A 22,031-nucleotide genomic window follows, 5' to 3' on the forward strand; every position below is an offset into this window, starting at 1 on the left:
GGCATTGAGCTGCCAGCAGGTATTACTATGCCATCTCCTTAGGCTGAGGTCATCCTGAATGGCACATAAAATAGCTGAAGCAGTGTAGCTGCTGTAGCACAAGAACTCTGTGCCAGCAAGTTGTCCAAATATTTACCTACCTTTACAGGCAGCTTTTACAACTGTCATGAACTGCTTGCTGCCATGGCTACACTGTTTCCAGTAGCTGAGCTAGTTCATTTGAATCTAGTTTGAGTTTCTCTCTAAAACTCTGCAGATATCTCTCCATATCTCTACAAGGTTTGTGACCTTAGTTACCAATATGCAAATTTTTCTGTTCACTTTCTGCAGCATGTAAAACATTGGATTAGGATTAAATTAAATATATCGCAAAATTTTACATATAAAACACTATTACTGTGTGACAAAGGTAAAGCTGAAAACCAGCTGAATTTAAAGGTGTTTCTCAAGATGTCTTGACACCATTGACTTCTCAGGATTTCAATTTGTGCTACAGAGAGTCTTTCAGTGTTTAGAATCTGCAAGTGTAGTCTGTACTGTTCCATTTTGTTGGTGTTTGGTTGTTTTTTTTTTTTACTTTCTTGTTATGTCATGCTCCAGATCTAACATAACCCTCTCTACTACTTTAACATAATACAATTCATGTTACTATAATTAAAGCTGCACTGTTGAACTGGTGAATGGATGAGATGCTGGACATAGAGTGCTTGATTTCTGTTCACTACTCTGTACCAAACCCAACTGTTTTTACTCACCCTCCATTTCAGTGAAGCATGTTTGGAAAGACCTGCAGGAGGGAAGAGATGAATAACATTTATGTTAATTACTACAATACAAACCCCCCTATTTTTCAGTTACTTCATAAACTCCTATGTAACTTGCCTTTAGATAGATCACATTTATAAAGATAAAAATAGATCAACCTTATTCAAATTGTTATGGTTTACTCTTTTACTTAAATGCCCTATTGCAAACTTCTCTTGGATTGCCTGGTTCTACATATTCTTAATTCTAAACTAAATATTTATATATTAAATATTTTTATTTATTGTTAAATATTTATATATATACAGACAGACATTCATGCAGCTAACTCTTGAAGGATTAAAGCTGTGTTCCAAAATTGTTACTCTTCATATGAAAGAGATTCAGCCAAGCTGCAGACTATGAAATTCATCTTGTCTGGCCTGGCTTTCAAAAATGTTGGTATTTACTGTAGGGCTTTCTCTACCTAATGTAAAAAGATTGAAATTAACACGTGCCATTCAAAAGAAGCTTAGAAAAATATTTTCTCTTATCTTTCTTATAACTACAGCATAAGAGCAGGCAACTACTTTAGTTCTGATCTATTCTCAACCAAAGTTAAATGAGATGAAACTTACTCTATCAGACAGATCTGGGTTTTCTGAAGAACATGTCAAAAGCAGTTTATTTTCTTTGTCCTGAAAGAGTCAATGAGGTACAGCTTCAAATTAAAATAATCTGGCACTGAAATTAGTAAACAGTAGCAAACAGTCTCTCATTTTGAATTGAGTCTTATTTTTATCTCACAGTCTGTAGCACCCACTCAATTTTTGGTATTCAGAGGGGACTCTTGCAATCTGGATTGCTGTCAGTGGTGTCCTTCAACACAAAACATTTCTCTTGACTGTTTTTAAAGTAGTTCAGTGTGCACATAAATAAAGTTTTGGCTGCACCAATTAGCAAGTTGAGAAGTTTTTAGGTGGGATCAGTATTTGGAGGAGTATTGCATTCAAAAAAATACCTTCTTCAGCCATCTAATAAGGAACATTGAAAGACATAAGGAAAGTATTATTCCTGAAGTCTTTCTTTGAGCTCCATAGAGAGTCATCTTTGTTTCCTCTTCATAGCTACATTTATTAAAGTTCAAATATTCTCAATAATTTTAGATGGTGTTCTGATATGCAGTATTAGTAGCATGCCACAATTCCATTAATTCAGTGTTGAGTTTAATATATACATGGTATAGGGAGAGCCATACTATTGGAAAATTCTACTTTCTTCCCTGGCAACTGAGAGCTGAGAACTCCTGATGGGTATGATAAATCCTAAGGCACGTTTACAAGCACCCACACTTATGCTCCTGAATAATCTCAGTAAATTATTTGAGTAATTGCAGTTTGTTTAGTGGTTTAAACTTATTTAGTATTACTCCCTTCTTTTCTAAAATTGCAGAAGAGACAATTTTTGTGCTCTTTGCTAGCTGCAACTTTCCATTGCAGAAACACTAAACTTCAGGTTAGCTTGCCTAAAAATACCTCCTTTTAAAAAATACCATGATACACAGGGATGACATGTCTGCATGATATGTCTATCAATGCTGCCAAATACCTATGCACATTACACTAAAATTTTAGTAATTTTTAGATTCATAGTACAAATTTTACCTGCAGAGACAAGAGACTACTTGTCAGAACTACTTGAAATGCAGCAACATAGCTTCTACTAATATTAGGAAGAATTAATAAAATACAGTAGAATTATTTGCACTAAGAATTCCTTTAAACCCATAGTAACATTATGATGGAAACATTTGAAATTTACTGTTACTGCATTTCTGTAGATGCAAGGCTTCAAACAGGCATCACAAACTCATTGTGTTTTTTTCTGTAATTAAAAATATTTTCATTGAATAGCTAAATATTTTGTTCTTGTTCCAAGAACACACTACTGCAATCCAGTGTTTAAGCCAAATGTTTTCTTTTAGCTTTCCTCAAATCCTTAGCAGCCAAGCTTCACATGACTTCAGTGGATTCTACTCAAGCTTTTCCTTATGAACCAAAAAGCTTTCTTATAAATGTAGCAAAGAAGAAAAGTTGTGTCACACAGTAAATATCAAGTCCTCTCCTGCTGGAAAACTTTACCATTTGTACGAGAAATAAGCATCCTTCAGCCAGCACCTTGCTGAGATAATTCAGATTGATTAAGGTGTTTCCATAAACTTCAGTAGACCAAAGAGCTCTGAGATTTACCTCATATTGAAGTAAATATGCTGATAATATTCTAAAGTGAAATCACAACGTAGGATGTTTATCTTAAACAAGAGTGCAAATTTGCTTAGGCTGGGAACATCACAGAGAACTGCAAATGAGATAAACTGTGGAAAAAAACAGATTAAAACAGAAAGTGGGCAAGCTGAAGATTTTCTAACACAGCAACAACAGAAATCTGGTCTGCAAATATAATTCTATCAGCTGCAATATTAGAATCTGGTTTTGGAAGACATGACATGCTACAGTCTGGATCATAGTGAATTTAAACAGGGAAAGGAAAGGAAACCTTAATACTCAGTTTTGCTTTATTATATAATTTGGTTAAATTAGATCCCCTGTATCAACTGCTGCCTTCAATGTGCTCCTAAATGAGCAGAAGTACTACTAGTCTGTCTTTTTTGTGTTTTGATTTTTTAAATAATGGGAACTGAGGTAAAAATTACTTTTAAAATTTAAAAGTTTTTTGGTGCAGTCATAGGAATAACATCCAGTGTGAGGAAAAAAGGAGAAAATAGGTGTATCAGATCAAAGGTTTCTCTCTCCCCACCAAAAAAAAAATAGATTAAAAATGTATTTTATCATCCAAGTACAAGACAAAAAGTGCAAGCCAAAAATACTTGTTAGCATGAAATTGCTTTTGGTTACTGTTTTTGTAATCCAAGTAACTTGAAAATACAATTGCCCTTAATACTCTTTAGCTATATAGCAAACAAATGGATTTGAAAATTTGGTGAGGGAGTGGCAGGTGGCTAAATAAATACATAGAAATACCAGTGTTTTGTCATATAACAAACTATAATAGCACTTCAATGTTTTGGACAGATTTCCTTATATTATAGGTTTAGGGCGTAGCTGTGTGGAAAATTGTAAACGTTGTCTTTTGGTATTTACTTTACAACCCTTTGTAATCTTCAGCTGTATTTATAGCTTCAAGTGGGAAGGAATCAAAATTAAAGAGGCCAGCTTGAGCATCCTTTGTAATCAAATGCTTTTCCCATTTCTCCTTAAAATAAATGTGCAGCCTGCACATTTGGCTGCCTGAGGAGACCACCCGAAGAGTTTACAAGCCGTGACCTTGCAGTGAAATAGTTCTGTGGAAAAGCACATGTTGCTGGAACACACAGAGAGGAGTCGTGGATAAACCAGCCGATGTTTTGAGGGGAGAACGAGTAACTCGGCTTTGAGTTGGAGGCTTTAACTAGCGATAAGAAGGAGGGGGTGAGGTTCTCATTCCTGAGGCACCGCGATCGCCACTCACTCTCTTTCAGCGGCGCAGGCCGCCCTTGGCCGGGCCGGGCACGGGCTGCGGCCCCGGCGGTGCCCCGGGCCGGGCACGGGCTGCGGCCCCGGCCGTGCCCCGGGCCGGGCACGGGCTGCGGCCCCGGCCGTGCCCCGGGCCGGGCACGGGCTGCGGCCCCGGCGGTGCCCCGGGCCGGGCACGGGCTGCGGCCCCGGCCGTGCCCCGGGCCGGGCACGGGCTGAGGCCCCGGCGATGCCCCGGGCCGGGCACGGGCTGCGGCCCCGGCCGTGCCCCGGGCCGGGCACGGGCTGCGGCCCCGGCCGTGCCCCGGGCCCTCTGCCCGGCCCCGGCCCCTCTGCCCGGCTCCGGCCCCTCTGCCCGGCCCCGGCCCCTCTGCCCGGCCCTGCCCCAGCAGCCGCCGCGGGGCCGCCCAAGGCGGGCCGGGAGCAGTGGGGTCGGGCCGGCAACGAAGCCAGGTGAGCTCGGCCAGAGGTGCCCCCTCGAGCCGCTGCCTATGCCAGGACCGACCCAAAGGAGTTCTGCGTATCTTGGGCTGGAGAGGCGGGAGGAAAGGCCGTCCGAGGGGAAGTGACTCCTGTGAGGGTATGGCTGTTGCAGGGGGATGAATCCAGTGCAACTGGCAGAGCAACTGTGCCAGAGCGAAAAGCACTCAGGGAAATAAGGGCACCAAAATGCAGAGCCCAAGGCCGAGGGTGAAAATTTGACCAGGAGTTACCTAAGAATTGTTTCTGTTGTTAAAAAAAAGGTAATTTGAGAACTGCTTTTAGGTCTCGACTTTGCCCTGTTGTTTACTCAATGCTCAAGGCAAGGTTTAGAAAGAGAATTGCTTTTTATTGGACTAACTGCACTTCTTTGCAAAAACAGCTAAGCTTTGGGGCAAACAAAACCTTCAGACTTGTGCAGCTGTGGAAAGGGTTCATGGGTACATAAATTACAGGATCTCCTCTCCGTGCTGTCAAACACGCTTGGTCTAGGACTTGAAAACTGTTGCTACATGGGGAATATCCCTGGGGAGCAAAGGGAGTTCAAGGTATGCAGGAGACTTACCGAGAGAGGTTTTGGCTTTGGACTATCCGTGTAGTGAAAACACTGTAGCTGAAACAAAAGTAGAACCGCTAAGAGAAGACAAAAATTTATCTCCCTTAGCAGCTTTGGAAACATCCCAGAGCTGTAGTTGGAAGAGCAGCAGGGTATGCTGTGAAGGAAACAGAATAGGAGCATTTTCCAAAACTCCAAGTAAGAAAGTTTGCCTTTTTGCCAGCTAACTTAGGTTCAGGTGATCAGATCACAGCTACTTTTCATTTAAATTTTGTTCCTTTATGTTTGGAATGAAATGTCCATTTTGCCTTGTGCTTCCTCTGTTGCTGAAGCCTTCTCATCTGCTTTATTTCTAAACAGAACACAGGATAAGAAAATATTTCATGGACGATGGAGTCTAGTTCCTTCCCCGCAGCAGTTAAACAGGTCGTACAACCCGATTTGTAAATTTACTAAGCTTTCATCTTAAAACAGTTTTGGGGATTTTGCCCCATACTCCTGTTGGGAAGTTGTTGCACCACTTTATGTCCCCAACAACTGGAAATCTTTTGAATCTCTGTGATGAATTTTCTTGGCAATTTTGTCAGATGGTTACATGTTATGACAAAGTTCTACTTCAAGTATCTTTCCTTTTAGTGTTTCTCTTGCCTTCCTTTATCCCCAGTATAACTGAAGAGAAATAATAAACATTTTCACAGATTTTCATTAAATAATGATATTGTAATGTATAATAATGTAATGTTTGATAATGTAATGATATTGTAATGTATAATAATGAAGGAAATGAAGGGAACAAGCTAAATGAAGTAAGGTAATAAACTAAATAAGATAAATCCTTTTTAGGGGAGGGCTTCATAGCTCCCTCGTAGTATGTAGTTTTGCTGCAATGGATGTATTTACTAGGTTTTTTACCTAATTATCTTTTCTAAACAATAAAATATCATCTGGTAATAGAAAATTCCTGTTATTAATTAACTGTGCACTTTGTACACTCTAACCTCATCCCCTTTCAGTAACTGAAGTTCAATGACCTGTATGATATTCCAAGCCTTTTCTAGTTTGACACTGCCTCCAGACTTTGTCATCAGAAAATGTCATAAGCACACACGCTGTACCAAAATTAGCCATGATACTATCTGCTATTTTTAGTCTCCAAGCTAATCCTAGAAAATTCTGCTGGTAACTTTACTCCAAACATACACTTTCCTTTCAATGCAATAGATTGAATCTTTGTATTTGTGAAGACAGTAGAGTCAGTCCAACATTGAGGAATTTGTGGTTTTCTTTGTAATTTTGATCTGATTTCAGTTAATTTCCTTAATCTAAAATATTATTTTCTCTCAGAGTGAAGCCTTTCTCCCATTGTGGGCTAATATCTGATGGGATAATGTATAAATGGTTTAATAAGGTAAACTGGAAAAAAAAAAAAGGCATTGTTTTTATCTGGTAGAATGCCACTAGGTAGATCTCTCATAGTCTGTTTGACATAAAATGATTTTTTATCCTTCACTGTTTCAAATTTCCATTTCCATGGATATGTTAATTGTTCTTTCATAATATTAAAGTCATCTTAATAGGGTTGTAGTTTAATTAGTTACTTCCTTTCCTCTTCCATACTCCATTTGCTCATCTTTAGTAATATGATGTAATACTTGCCTCATTCACTTAGCTACCCCTCTGCTGTTCACCATTTCAGGCAAAGGAACACATTTTTTAAAAATTTTGTCATTACAAAAATAAGCTTTGTAAGGAGTAATGTGCCATTAGGAGCAGAACTGGGGTTCCAGAAGCAACAACCATGCAGACCTCACTTGGCTGTGTGCCAATGGTCAGCAGATTCACAGGGGTTGTATCTAAACTGGGGAGTAGAAGGAGGGGCCTCGCTGTAACTGTATCTCACTTAAGTTAATTGCTGAAATGCCTGGTTTTCCTAGTCTGTGTTACTTGAAGTCACTGTGATTTACCATAACAATGACTAATTAGTTTGGTCTGAATCATTCTTCACTATTATATGCTATGTTCTTAAAAAGTAATACTTTTTTTGGTTGTTTGTATTATCTTAACCTTCTCAAATATATTCTGTAATTAACATGACATTTTTTTCCTACACCAAAACAGGAAAGATATGCAGTGTTCTGACTGACCAGCATTCTGGAGAATCTTGTTGGAATTTCTAAGGAGCACAAGTGAAAATGAAGCTTAGGGTATTCTCATCAGCTGTACTACATATGGTACAAATCTTACTCCATAGCAGATATTTAAAATTAAATTTTCTGTGTTGTCAGACCACTGCAGAGCTCAGACATCTGAAACTGCCATCCTTATATCTTTTAATTTAATGTGAACAGTAAAACTTTTCATTTAGATTATTACAACATATATCTCAAACTTATATAAACATGCTATTCTAGGATAAAACAATAATTTCAAACAATAATAATTGCCTTATGCTGTAAAAAAGGAATGAAAAAGGAGAACTGCAAAATTTTCAAGAAGGAATCTGAACTTCTGCTCCTTGCCTTGAGAACTGGATTTTTCTTTGTGATACCCACTGTAAATGATGCCACTTAGCATTACCAGTGATGACTCCAGAGAAATCTGATTTTTGGTTAGCAAAGAAAGCATGTCAATTTAGAATTTCTAAAAATCATGTGTTTAAATTTTGACCATTATCTGGTAATATGGGAGGCCTTAGTATTTTTTACTAGGTTCTGACTCTCTCATATATTTGTCTGTCTTACTCTTTTAACACACAGATCTGGAGCTGTCTTTCCTGAAGCCAGAGAATATGAAAAGGAAGCTCTCCTGGTCTGATGCCTGCCTTTCTCTACTGTGGTGTTCAAGAAGATGCAGTAGCTTATTCTATATCTTTGAACACCATGTCTTCTGATGTTTGGTTTCTTTGGTTAATGTCCTGAAATGTAAATACGAGGTCAGTGTGTACCGTGTCTGCTATTTCAGGGACATAGCTATTAAGATGAAGAAGGCCTCTGCTTTGCTAGGCACCAGACAAATGGATCAAAAGGGCCCAAAGCCTGTGGGTTTCCTCATTGCCAAAGAATGCAGTTTGCTTCAAAGTCTCATTTTAAATCACAGTTAATCAAGGGCTTCAAATACGAGCTCTGAAGTGAGAGATTATAGATTCTGAAGAGAGGATTGGCTTGTATAGATATATCACATGAGTTGCTATAAATGTTAGGTCTACAAAAGAGCCCTTCAAGCCAGTGGCCTGAAAATTATAGTCTTAAAATGGAAAGGGTGAGGCTGAAGTGGGGAGTAAAGAACATTATCCCAATCTGCTAAACTGTATAGACTCTGAGGAGCATGGATTGTGGAGGAGGGTGTGAGTTACATTGTATGGAGACTGTTGATCTCATGTTTTACTTCAGTCAGAAGATACATCACTGTGTCACCCTTGGTACACGATGCTTGCTCTTTTTGTTCTTTGCAGTATGATTCTTATGTGGTGTGAGGCCATAAAAAACCACCTGCTGGAGCTCAACTGCATTTTTTCAGAGTAAATAACTTGAAAAGCTTGCATTGTTTAAAGTGCAGGGGAAAGTCTGTGACAAGTTGTGTTTTACATGTCGAACAAATTATTCTTCTTTACGAAAGATTTGTCAGCCAACCTTGTGGTTTGAGCCCTCTTATGTCACAGTGTCTGTAAAAAGAAATGACTGGCTTTATAGTTTGGTTTAATGCAAAGTTCAGGTTCTACACTTCCCTAAAATACACAGACACAGGACTTTCTTGGGATTGTTTAAAGGCAGGTGTGTGAGTTGCTTATCTTTGCTTTTTCCTTTCTTCTCTTCTGTTTTTGACAGGTTAACCCATTCCTCCTTAGTTATAACTTTGGGAAATTTCCCAAGAAACCTAAAAAATTCTCTGAGAAAACTGTATTTTCTGAGCTAAAAAAAGATGCATTAAACTATACTTCTATGCTTTCAAATTTTACAGGAAGATTATGAAGGTCATACTTATATTTCAGATCTGAATAAAATTTTATATGCTGCTGTGTAAATATACACAGAGTAGTTCTTATGTGGTTTCTCGTAATAGTTGCTCTAGGCTTTCATCTGGTGCAATTTTCACTGAGTGCCATAATGACAGGTTCCACAAAGGCCCCCTCATTCATTTTTAGCTCTACCAATTCAAAACAGAAAAAAAAAAAAATCGGGACAGAACAGCCACTATGTAAACCAGACTCAGAAACAAGAACTTCTGCTGGTAAATCCTTTTTCCCCACAATGGGGACTGGTCACTCTAACTCTATTGAAAAGCTGTATGTGTAGACAAATATTTAGAATGCAATGGAATAGAGATGGTTACCAGCACATTAGGCAAGGTGAATGTTGAGTAACAGCAAGAAATCAGTTAATTTTATGGGACAGGTTAGTTTAACCAGATAAAAGGGACTAAGCACAAAGGCTAAGGATCAAATGGAGCCTGCCCCATAGCAGGTAGCCAGCTTTGAAATCATGTTCTGGATGAAGTCAAATAAGACCTTTACCAAGCTAAGCAACTAAAATCATTGTGGGTTAAAACTAAGTCTAATGAGTGTGCTGGGAAATACTATTCTTAAATAAAAGAATTTTAATAAAGCAGTAAAGATGCTCTAGAGGATAAATAAAAGCTTATTAAGCAAAATTAGAATGATTCAGTTAGAAGGCACTTCATCTCTGTCCAAGTATATTTTTTATTTTTGGTTAATTGAAGGAGATTACAATCATAAACAGTAACGTAAACAAGAAATGTATTTCCTGTCACGATCCTTCCCCTGTTCATTGCAGGTTCCCTTTCTATGACAAAATTCTTCAAATCCTCACCCCCACCAACTCAAAAAAAAAAAAAGTTTATTGAAATATGCATGAAACAGTCCTGTGGCAATACTCTACCTTGTTCTAGTAAGATCATGGTCTCCACTCTGCTCTGCTAGCCAGTTCCTACAGAGAAAGATTTTAAAGCTGCCTTATTTCAAGGTGTAATTATTCATGTAAGTTATTTAAATTAAAACTCAACATAGAAGCCTTTGGCTTAGAACCTAACCAACTAATCCTCATCCTTCTGCCACTCTATATGGTAGATTGAATTTAGGTAGCACTCTATTAACTGCCAATTGATATATATAGATGATATTTACATGTGGCAAGCTAAACCTCGGTGTAACCATTTTTCCTAGTCAAAACAACTATGGTATTTAATCATCAGTGAATATGTAAACACTGGAAGTGTTGAGATGATGTTTATGGAGCACTGATGTTTGTCTCTAAAATTAGTTCAGGAAGAACAGTTTTCTTGAAAGGATGATTCTGTATATGAATACTTGCATTCCAAGTAATTTAATATTGATCATCTGCTATTATTTACAGACTAACAAGATGGGAGGGTTTCTATAAAGGAAAATTTGCATATGAATACAGATATGATTCTGCAAAAGGTACATCTTGCTTTATAAATTCAAAACTTTCTTTGTTTTTTACTTATTTCTTCCATTTTGCTTCCTATTCAAATATTCCTTCTATTCAAATGTTCTCTTTTTTTTTTCAAATTACTGTGACCTTTATTTTTCCTTCTCCTGTAACATCTTGAAAAATTGTTCTGCAGCACACTTTTCTAGAGAACAAAAACACTGTGCTTAAAAATTCTTTTTCCTGCGTGACTGTATTTTATATCATTAAAGCCAACTCTGGGCAATAATGTTAATGTGATAAATTATTCACCACAATAAATAGATCTCATGAGATTTCTCTAATTACTATTAGGCATTCTGTTGAACATTACCAGAGTCCTTTATGGGAATTAGCTCGCCAGTGAATACATTTTAAACCGTGGATTTCAAAGGCCATATATAGACATAACCTTTATAAAGATTCAGAAATGAACAAACTGCAGGCTCACCTGTCATGACCAAATGAAACACAATATAACACAGGAGTTCATGCTGCCACAAAGCAGGTCAGTCTGTCCCTTGGACACTCACCAGATTATCTGTTTGCTCCCTGTCCACTGCCACTGGGCCTGGTATGTATTAAGCTTCTGGAGTCTAAAGAGAGTCCAGGTGCTTCATTTGTGTTGGTATTGTGAGGTACAAACTTTAGTGCTCCCCTCAGAAACTGAACATACAGTTCAACAATCTGACTCCCATCCCTGTTGTTGGCTCTTCAGGCCTTTTTTTTTTTTTTTTTTTTTTTTGTTATTGTTTAAATGCACTTTCAAGAAGAATTTGACATCTGGGGCTATGTTTCTGTTCTTTGGGCATACATAGATGTGAAGGTAAAGACTTAGTGACCTGCAAAAGAACTAAAATTAGAACTCTCTTTATTTACAAGGTAGCAGATTTATTGGTAAAAAACCCAGTATCTAAATGCAATTCACTTAAATTTCAAATTATTAGAAGTCTGTCTGTTCAGTGTGACAGGACTTCTTCCTGCAATTTCTCTACCTGCTTTGGGTGAAAATGCCCATGTAGGTTAGTTCTTAATATTCTTTATGTTCTCAGCCCCTCTTCCAAAAACTTTATCTTAGTCATCACCTTAGGCAACCAGGTAATTTGTAGCTTAAATACCTCATCCTTTTCTCCTGCTGCAGACCAGAAAGGGTGCCCTGTAAAACAGGTATCTCCTTGTATAAAAGATAACACTCATAATGTTCCAATCTTAGGCCAGCTTCCCTTGGAGTTCTGCTTCAAAATGCAGGTATAAAAATGGCATATGGGCTTGCAAATCAGTGTTTTAAGTTTGAGATAACACAGTTCATAATCAGGTTACTCTAACCCTTATAACAGGTACATGAGTACAAATATTTTCCACATAGACATAGTATATTCAGTATATTCAAAACAATTTTTAACAGTCATCCAACTTATCTGATTGGATTCTATATTAAATGAACCATTTTATGTTGGGAGGAAGCTTGATATGATTAGAACTGTTTAGGGCAGAAAGATATTACAAGAAAGAAATATTCATGATAAAGACACATGATTACAGTGCTCATGAAGTGATGATTCATTTTTGCTGAGACATTTTACACATAGAAATTTCAGGAAAACTTTCCTGCCATGTATAAATATTCTCTCCTAGTTTTTGCCTCCTTTTCTTTCCATTCTTCACATGGTAATGAAAGGACCTCTTTTTATTCTTCTCCTGGCCCAGTATATCCTGAATACCTCCAAGGCATCATTCTTGGTATTATATTTTTTTTTCAGGATTTCTTCCCTCAATTCAAAATTTAAGCTTTTCTGAACAGGCAGGCACTAGCCTGGAACCATTAGCTGGTGTTAATGAATGAAATGTTAGATTCTGGATCTGCTCTACTTGTTGAAGAGTTTGTCCAAGATATTTCAGTCTTTTTCAGAATAATCTGTGATCTTTTTCCACAGGTGTCCCTTGACATCTCATTTAGCTCTACAGTTAGGGAATACTAGTGACACAAAAGATTACTCCAATGAGTTTTAAAAGTTGAAAAAGTTTGTAAGGTCTCTGTTTCCAAGACCTTTATAAAACTGTTTCTCCATTTTTTACGTTGTCTGTAGTCACAAGAGAGAATTTTTAAGGAGTTAGGGAAGAGTCAAGGTCACTATACAAATGGGTCTAACCAAAACTGACTGTGGAAAAGAACAGTTAAACTGTCAGCTCTTTTTTTGTTGTTTTTCTTCTGTTTCAATTTTGCAGGTCAGCGTAGCAAATAGTATTGTTCTTGGACATCAAAAAGAATAAGAGGAAATAAATTATTACTGTAGCATTTAGAGACTCATCTCCTGTTAGCTGCTGGGCTGAAAGCCTCTTTAAAAAGGCTAAAACCTTCAGCTCCTTTTGATTTGATTAAGTGCACTAATCATCTGTTTAGCTTGAGTCAGTGTGAGATCCAAGTACAAGCACTTCACAAGCTGTTCCCTGTGTCACTCTGACCAGAAAGCCACAGTAAAGTCAGGCTGAGACCAGCACCTGCCCAAGGCACCAAGGGGAGAAACTGCTCCTTGGGAACCAAGTCAGCTCTTGGTTAACAAACCAGACAGCTGAATGCTGCTGCTGCTGCTGCCACCTTTAACCTGAAGAGGGGACACAGGAAGTGACCAACTCTAGGGTCAAAGTATCACCAAGACAACCTGCAGCAGCTCTGCTGTAAACTCTGGTTGGTTTTGTATCCCACTGGGGATTGACGCAGTTATTCTGGGAAAACATGAATTAAAAGTTCAGTAGAGATGACTCAAAGAAAGTATTTCAGTTAAAGTTGCTTCACAGTTGCACATCTGGCAAATAATTCAATATTTTTATCTTTCAGGAAAATGTCCATAGTTTAATTAAATATTTTAGATTAGAGAAAGGTTTTCCCTGCTCTTGAGTTGCTATATTTAGGCACCTTTTAAACTGAATTAGGAATGTGTTTTGAGTCTCTGGTAACTTTGGCCTTTGGGTGTTCTCCACCAAAATACATTTTATAATTCTGTACTAGTAAATGCCACCATGGTAGAATAACTTTATTGCATATATATGATATAGTGATACTTTAGGTGTATAAGGAGTCTTTGGTTTCAAAGCATTTTCCTCAAATTAAGCAGCTACGGTAAAAAAGAATGATTATTCATATGTTACAGAAGGAGAAATTGAAACACAGGATGACAAGCCAAAAAACTTATAAAAATTAGTCATGTAGTAATTTTGCAGACCTTTTTAAAGCATTCATTTTTCAAGGATGTTTGGCATCTACATGGCTTCAGTAGTTCTGTGTAGTCCACCAAAACTTATGTCAACAAGTCTGATACTGAACAACAAATAGTGGAAGTATAATGCATAAATTACTTTTTTCCCTCCCAGTAGGCATTTCATGATCCTAGTCCTCTTTTCTAACAAGCAGACTATTATTTTCTGGAAACCTTCAATGTTTCACTTTTTCAGTGGTGATTCATACAAAGCTACATTTCAAAGTTAATGGTTCTGCAGCAACTCACCAATTTATCTTACAGTATCCACCAGTATAACACTTCTAACACTTTACTACAGAACATTTCTCCCATCATTTCAAGTTGTTGTGGGCAACATTTTACTTAAAAATTATCTTGGAACTTGCTAACTCCATTTAGAAAAAAAGTACAACTTTAAATTACGTTGTTTTTTTTTTCCAAAACTGCTAAAGGCAACTAAAGCAACCTTTCTGAAAATTTCTTTAGAATAAATAATTCCTGGGGTAAATATCAGTTGGATGCCTAACATATGCCACGGTTGCATTGACGATTAAATAGTGTGGCTCCTACAGCTCTTTCCAACAGGTGGGTGTGCATATGCTACAGTCCTCCAGTCAGCAGTCCAAAGGTCTTTTCAAGACAAGATACGTATTTTTTGTCCTAAACATATTGTTCATAGAAAGTGGATTCTCATGTTGAGAACAATAAATTATTGAAAAGCACTCTAATAATTCAGTTCCCATTTGTAACAAATCAAATGACTGAAGAAGAAATTATACTACAAATACTTCTGAGAAAGGGGTCTTCCTCATTTAAGAAAATTTGTTTCAATTCTAATGACAAAAACTATCATTAAGTTAAATTATATATGAAGCGAGTAGCAAACAAAGTGGTAGAATACTTCTAGCTGGTGAGAAAGCAATTCAATAATAGAGAGTCATTATAAATTACTTTGCAAATATTTATATACAATACATTTACTTAAATTGAAAACCATCTACTCTTGGAAGGAACTTTCTTTTCAACAGTTGGCAAAAACAGCCCTGGGGACATTATGTCCTGACATTGTTGACAGCATGAAAATCTTCTGTATATTTTCATTCCTAAGATAACAAACTGATAGCTCACATTCACTTTCATTCTCAGCTTGAGTCTCCTTGTAGAATCATAGCTAAAAAGTGCTGGTCCTTCGGCTTTAGGATAAGCACTGCCACATATAATTTCTTCATCTTTTGCTCATCTGACAGGAGCTTTAACTGCTCATTCTTCTTGTTGTCTTCCCTAAGCAACTGCAGATCTTCCTGCCTGAAGACCAGATCCTTCTGTTCCACTCCTACTTCAGAGATCCCACCAGGTTTAGCTTATTTACAGATTTGCCACAAGACTTTTTCTGCCCACCTAATGTCATGGGCAGAGATGTGGAAAAAGAAAGGAAAAAGAGTAGATTTCTTCAAATGTTGAAAAAAGGCTTTAATAGAAATAGGGAGAGAAAACACCTTCAAAGTTATACTGTCTTTAGTTCTGCTTCACTAGAGGTCCCTCTGTCTAGAGTTTATCAGTTTTACTCCTGTTTAAATAAAAAATACACATTTCTTTTCTTGCACCTGCCAAAGACAGGGTGACTATATAGTACGTAAATTCAAAATAAACCAAGTCATATGGAAAAGAGACATCTGTCATACTGACAAATATTTTTAAAGTTTTGAACACTGGAATTAGGATTTTTTGGGTGTTAATTGCATCAATACACAGAAGAGGACACAGCAAAGTATTCAGGTTTCTAAGTGTATGTCTAGTTCCCAATCAAATTCAATAGCACTTGTGAGTGTCAGCAGTGACATAGGGCTACCTAAAATCCTTGTGTACCTACAGAGCACACGGATAGTCATTTACCTTCAGAACTGTACTTCTTATCTCTCTTGAAAAGTTAATTCTTTATGTTATTAGTGATAAAGAACAAAATAAAATAAACCCATGTAAGAACACCCAACTGAAAGCCTGGATGATTTCTTAATCATTGAATGACCTCTAGTGGTCATTCATCACGGCTTTTACGGCAGTTGAAATGACAGCTCAGAACATGATGAGCATTTTTTGGTGAAATATAGAGCATGCGAATCAGTTGTGTTCAAAACTGTGCAAATTTTTCTCTGCATCTAGCACTGTCAAAATCATATTTAATTTCACTTTATACAGTGAGCCCTGGGAACTCTTCAGGAGTTTTAAGCCAGAGTTCTAGCACCTGCATTGCCCCTTGCTGTTTTCTCTTTACTAGCCAGTGCCTCCCTCAATCTTTGAAATATCCCTCAGCTGCTTTGAAATTTGTCAGAGACACCCTTCTGTCGTCCAACACAGCCTTGAGTGTATTCTGTTACCTTGATAAGCTCTGTTCAGCTTCTCATAACATCATTGTATTACCTCAAAAGGGCCACCAAGCATCACCTCTCACTGCTGGTCAAAGTAGACCACTTCATTCTGAACACAGATGGCACATGCAGTGAGCTTATCTGTCTAAAGAGCAAACTCAGCAGATTTAATACTTGCAATATAATTGGGAAGAGAGCTCTAATTCTCACTATTGTGGGACATTAAAAGAAGTCTGAATTAAACATTTAGCAATATGTCAGAAAACAAATGGTATTCTCATCACTCAGGGGTTTATCAGCATTTCTGCTGATCTTTCTGTGGCTTCTTTAAACAGTTGGGCCAGATTGTTTTGCTGGACATGCATATCAGTCCAGATATTAAAGAATTTATTAAAAGCTTTTGCAAAAGACAGAAAGTAGGTTCTGAGAAATATCTCCTCTATTCCTATTTTTCTCAACTATGGAGGTTACACAGAACTTCTTATATTTTATTTTTTATGTAAATGAGCATATTATATCTGCAATGCAAACTGCATTACAGGTGAAGTATCCACATAATTTTGTTAATCTCAGGCAGCTTTTGATAGTCATCTTTTCCACTACACAAACCTGGTAACAGTAAGAATAGCACCTCCAACAGAAGATCAGTGAATAAGGAATTTATGGTTAAAAGCCTTTAAAGATTGTTTCATAGCCCTACTTCCAGTATTGAGAGATACTTGAGAGGAACTTGAACAAAATGTTTAGTCTGTTTAAAAGGCACTCTGAAATTCTTGCTTACTAGAATAGTGTTAAAAGAAGAATGGTTTATGTGAGAAATAGAGTTTGGAAACTATGGTGACAGAACAGAGATGAGCTTTTCTATGTAGGTAGCATAATCTACAATGACCATGGGTTTTTCTCTCAAAAAAATTAAAAAAGCAAAACTGTGAACAGCCTGTATGACTGCCTGAGTTTTAGTGCTCTGGATATTTGGCAAGGAAAAAAACCAAAAGAACAGATCTGTAGATGAGCATGAGATGTCATCACAATTTATCAGAATGCTTACTAGAGGAGAGGAGCAATTCCAGTACTGAAGGAATTTCTTCCCTAATTTCTCATTCATTTTATGTAAGTGACAACAGTAGATGGATTCTAGAGAATGCTTTATTAATTTTTTTTTTCTTCCTAGAAATAAGAGAATATGCATCTTAAAGGTAATATTTATAGCTAAGACATTTCTGGGCTTGCATACCAAGTCATGTATATGTAGATGGTCAGTCTTTAATCATTAAACCAAAGTATTAGAACATACTTTGTCTCTAGTCTGTAGTCAAGTCTAATTCAGACATTCTTCTTATGTTAGAATTAATGTCTAGAAGCTACTCAAAATATTTGTTTCTAATACCCAATATTTTTGAACATCTAAAGCTTGATTTATCTCTCTTGAAATAGCTTGATTTATCTCTGTTGTATGGTGAAACACTAGTAAAAAGTATCAGACAAAATAATTTTTAGTATTGTAATTAAATATTTTTTCTTTGAAATGCTGATTTTTCCACTGAAAATTTCCACATTTCTTTGGAATATAACCTAAGAAGAAATCTTCTTGTCTTGTTCCTAATATCATCAGTTGCTCAGATTTTAGTGGAGATTGAAACTGTATGGTACCATGTGTCCTCAGTAGTTTTAAATGATACACATTGGGATTCTTACTATATGTTTGGGATTAACTAGTATTAGATAGTATAATTGGCTATGCAAAAGCTAACTCAGCAGAAAATTATGTTCTATGTAAGTGGCCCTATGTAGAATTGAAAGGATTTCCCTGAGTTGGTCTGGTCAGCATGTCCATGTGTACAATTTGCTCTGGGCTGAGAGTCCTTCTTCGGGGGTATTATGTGCATGTAAAATGCTTTGCCTAAAACTTCATCTGTGCTCAAAGACTATTTTTTTCCCAACCTTCCTATCAAAATCCAACATAGTTTCTTTAAGTAGTCCCTGTGCTGGCTATGAAGATCCTAGTATTTTGTTTTTAAGAAATAACTCTATTTTAATGTAATTTCCCTTTTTGAAGCTAAGCACAAACTCAGTGGATATTTTGGGTTTGTTGCTCCTGCAAGACATAAAATCCAAATTTATTATTGTCATTTTACAGAGTAGCTCTTTCCTGGTGGTTCTTTCAGAGGTTGAGTAGGTCTTCTTTTTGGGGGTTCAGACTAGCCAGAAGTATAGCTTATGAACTTTTAGCTCAATTCTGCCTTCATTCTCTGAGCAGAATTTAAAATTTAGCAATAGCACAGCCTTAGCTCCATATCCAGCTCTATTAGCTCCATAGAGAGGGGTTGCAAGAGCACTGTTATAAGAAGAGTTTTTGAATTCAGCTTGGATGAAGATTAAGAAATAGCAGCAATTCACATTGACCAGCATTTCCCTAAGGCTTCCCACAGAAAAGTGCTTTTGAAGTTCAGAAAACACCCAACTTGCATATCAAAATCAATCCAATCATGAAAGATTTCAGGAAAGTGCAATTGGAACCTACCCCTTAATAGCCCTGCAGAACTTGCACATTACCTTACAGAGAATTCATAGGTAAATAATTAATTCCCCAAATCTTTGTATAAATTAATATATATTTGCTCCCTATGTTTAAAGAAAGCTCTTGTAATCTCCCACTTTAATAGTCTGAGGAGGTTAAGAAGTTAAAGATGCAAAATGCCCTCCATCCAGGGCAGCACTGGATGGAGTTACATGTCAAACTTCTGTACAATAAAATTACATTTACATTTCCACTGAAACTGCTTTGACAAGAGCTGATGAAATGTGACCTACGCTTGTGACATTAGCCTCTGTAAAGTATGTAAAAGTTGGTTATTGTCTGATATATTGTATTAGGAAGAGCATTGGCAGCAGGTCAAGGGATGTGATCCTCTCCCTTTTTTCAGCCCTGGTGAGGCACATCTGGAGTACTGTGTCCAATTCTGGGCTCCTTAGCACAAGAGAGACATGGAGCTCCTGGAGCAGGTCCAGTGGAGAGCTGTTAAGTTGGTCAAAGGTCTGGAGCACCACTCCTATGAGGAGGAAGGGCTGAGGGAGCTGGGCCTGTTGAGTCTCGAGAAGGCTCAGAGAGGTTCTCATCAGTGTCTCTAAGAATCTGGAGGGAGGGTGCCGAGATGATGGATCCAGGCTCTCCTCAGTGGTGTCAAGCAGTAGGACACAAGGCAACAGGCAGAAACTGATGCACAACAAGTTCCACTTGAATATGAGCAACTTGGTCCCTGAAAGGTGTCTGTGCCCATGGCAGGGGACTTGGAAGTAGATGATCTTTAATGTCCTTTCCAACCCAAGCCATTCTGTGATTCTGGTTCTATAAGGAAGAACTTAATTATTGTGCAGGTGAACAGTGATCAGATTGCACAGGGAGGCTGGGGAGATCCTTAAGAATCATCTAGATGCAATCCTGTGCCATGTGCTCCCTGCTTGAGCAGGGAGGTTGGACCAGATGAGCCCACCAGTATTCCCTTCCAGACTTACCAGTTTTGTGATACACCTCATCCAAGTGTGTGCCTTTACTATAATATTTTATTATATTATATATGCATATGTATACACATTATTTTAGAATGTTAGTGTAATCATAAAAGGTGATTTGTTTTAGGAATTGCTGTTCAGAAATGGCTTTTTATTACCTCTAAGATTATGTCATCTGTCTGACCACTAGTGTCTACATTTGTAGTCATGCTTCACATTTCACTTGTATATATATAGTTCATTCATCACGGTTTCTTCAACAGTTTCTGGAAGGAATCTTGCAGCTTCCCACCTTCAGTGTGTTTGGGCAGTATTGTGTATACATGCTGATCAATACAGTTGCATTTTCTTCTCTTGTGGTTTTTCAAACTGTAAATACCATTGCCTAAAACTTCACCAGTGCTCAATGCCTTGTATTCTCAACCTTCAAATCAGAATGCAACATTTCTTTACAAAGTAGGTAGCAGAAAAGATCCTGTGATAGGATGGGACTTCTTGCTGTTGAAGAGCTGATGAAGGCTAAACTCCTATGCAGACTATTTTTAAAAATACAGTGTTTTGCTCCCAGCCCATGTGTGAGTATTACAGGGGAGCCAAATGGACCTGTAAGAAATCACTGCTGCATAGTTAATGGGCTGCCTTTGTTTTTGGATTTAACTTACAACTCTTGCAAACTACTGTTTTCCCGCTATTGTATGGCAGAGTGCAGAATGAACAGTACCAACCTATATCAATGCAATCAGAATAAAATAACAGTAGAATTTAAAAAAGATCGTGACCACAAATAGCACTGAGAATTACTCTTAAGCCATGTAAAACAATGTTGTGAAAGCACACTAACCCAGCACACCCTAGACATAACTGTCTAGTCAGCAGGTGGAAGCTCTCAAGTCACTGTTCCACAGCAGTGTGCTGGTTCTCTTTCCATAACTGGGAGAGCATTGCATGGGAGATTTTGCCCTAGCTCTGTCCCTGTTTGTCATGATCAGAATACAGCCAGGGACCATCAGTTGAACAGTTACTTGCAGAGCAACATGTGGTATAACATTCAAGTCAAGCCTAAATAATTAACTGCAATGTTTGAGTTTCTTAGTTACTTTGTATTAATTCCATCAGACTTTCAAATTGGCTGAGAGCATTTCTGACTATTTTTCTTGATTTCAGAGACATTATCTACTTTGCATAAGGATTTTAATCAGAGTATTAATACCCGCTATTAAGCCAACACCTTCTTTTCTTTGGAAGGATGTCTTTCTGATATAGCAGGAGTAAACACTGATCCACAAAGAGAGCTTTTTTATTTCCTGTTTAAACTGTCAATGAACAAACACGCTCCAGATGTTGATTAGCCTAATGGTTTTACAGTAAATGCAACTCCTGTGATTACAGCACCATTTCCACCCATAACACTTAAGTGCTAAAATACTTCCTTTCTGGAACTATTGTAAATTAACTTATATTTATACAGTAAATGCCACTCCTGTTAGCATGGCATCGTCTCCACCTTAAGATTAGCACCTAACTGCTAAACCAGTTCCGTTCTGGAAATAAGAACCTAAGAACTTCTAGTTCTAAATCCACTGTAAGAGACATTTCCTAGAGCGCTGAACGGGATGAGCTTTGTTTGCTGGAGAAATTTTTGCCACGGAATAATGCGACAGGCACTTCGCACATTCCCCGTCCCGAGTTTCTCCCAAGGGGCGTAGCAGCCTCTCCTCTGTGCGCTAAGTGGAGAAGGTGGGGATGACACACTCGAGAGAGAACATCTCCGTTGTGCCGGGCGAGCGGAACGCTGTAGCGCAGAGCGGGTGGGAAGTGCACCACCAGTGAGGCTGGAAAAGACCTGTGCGATCATCGAGTCCAACCTGTGACCGAACACCTCCTTGTCAACCAGACCACGGCACCAAGTGCCACGTCCAGTGTTTCCTTAAACACCTCCAGGGACGGTGACTCCATCCGTTCCCGGGGCAGCCCATTCCAGTGTCTCATCACCCTTTCTGTGAGATTCCTTCTAACGTCCAACCTACGCCTCCCCTGGCGCAGCTTCAGGCTATCTCCTTTCGTCATAGCTTAGGACTGTGTCCTCTTGAATGAAGCGAGCTGCGTTCGTGAGCGCAGGGCCGGGCCGCGGGGGCTGGCAGGGTCATGGATATGGGCAG

At 38.1% G+C, this 22,031-nt stretch overlaps 1 protein-coding gene across 1 annotated transcript in view; it reads left to right on the forward strand.

Annotated features, from left to right (window-relative positions):
- The first annotated feature begins 10,720 nt into the window (after positions 1–10,720).
- The window catches only part of PAPSS1 (3'-phosphoadenosine 5'-phosphosulfate synthase 1), a 51,349-nt gene continuing 40,038 nt past the window's right edge, over positions 10,721–22,031 (forward strand). The window contains exon 1 of the mRNA XM_068187420.1: positions 10,721–10,750. Within this exon, the coding sequence (XP_068043521.1) occupies positions 10,724–10,750 (27 nt within the window). The 5' untranslated portion in view covers positions 10,721–10,723. The remainder of the gene's footprint in view (positions 10,751–22,031) is intronic.

This window comes from Anomalospiza imberbis, chromosome 4 (assembly GCF_031753505.1).
Source record: "Anomalospiza imberbis isolate Cuckoo-Finch-1a 21T00152 chromosome 4, ASM3175350v1, whole genome shotgun sequence".
Lineage (NCBI taxonomy): Eukaryota > Metazoa > Chordata > Aves > Passeriformes > Viduidae > Anomalospiza > Anomalospiza imberbis.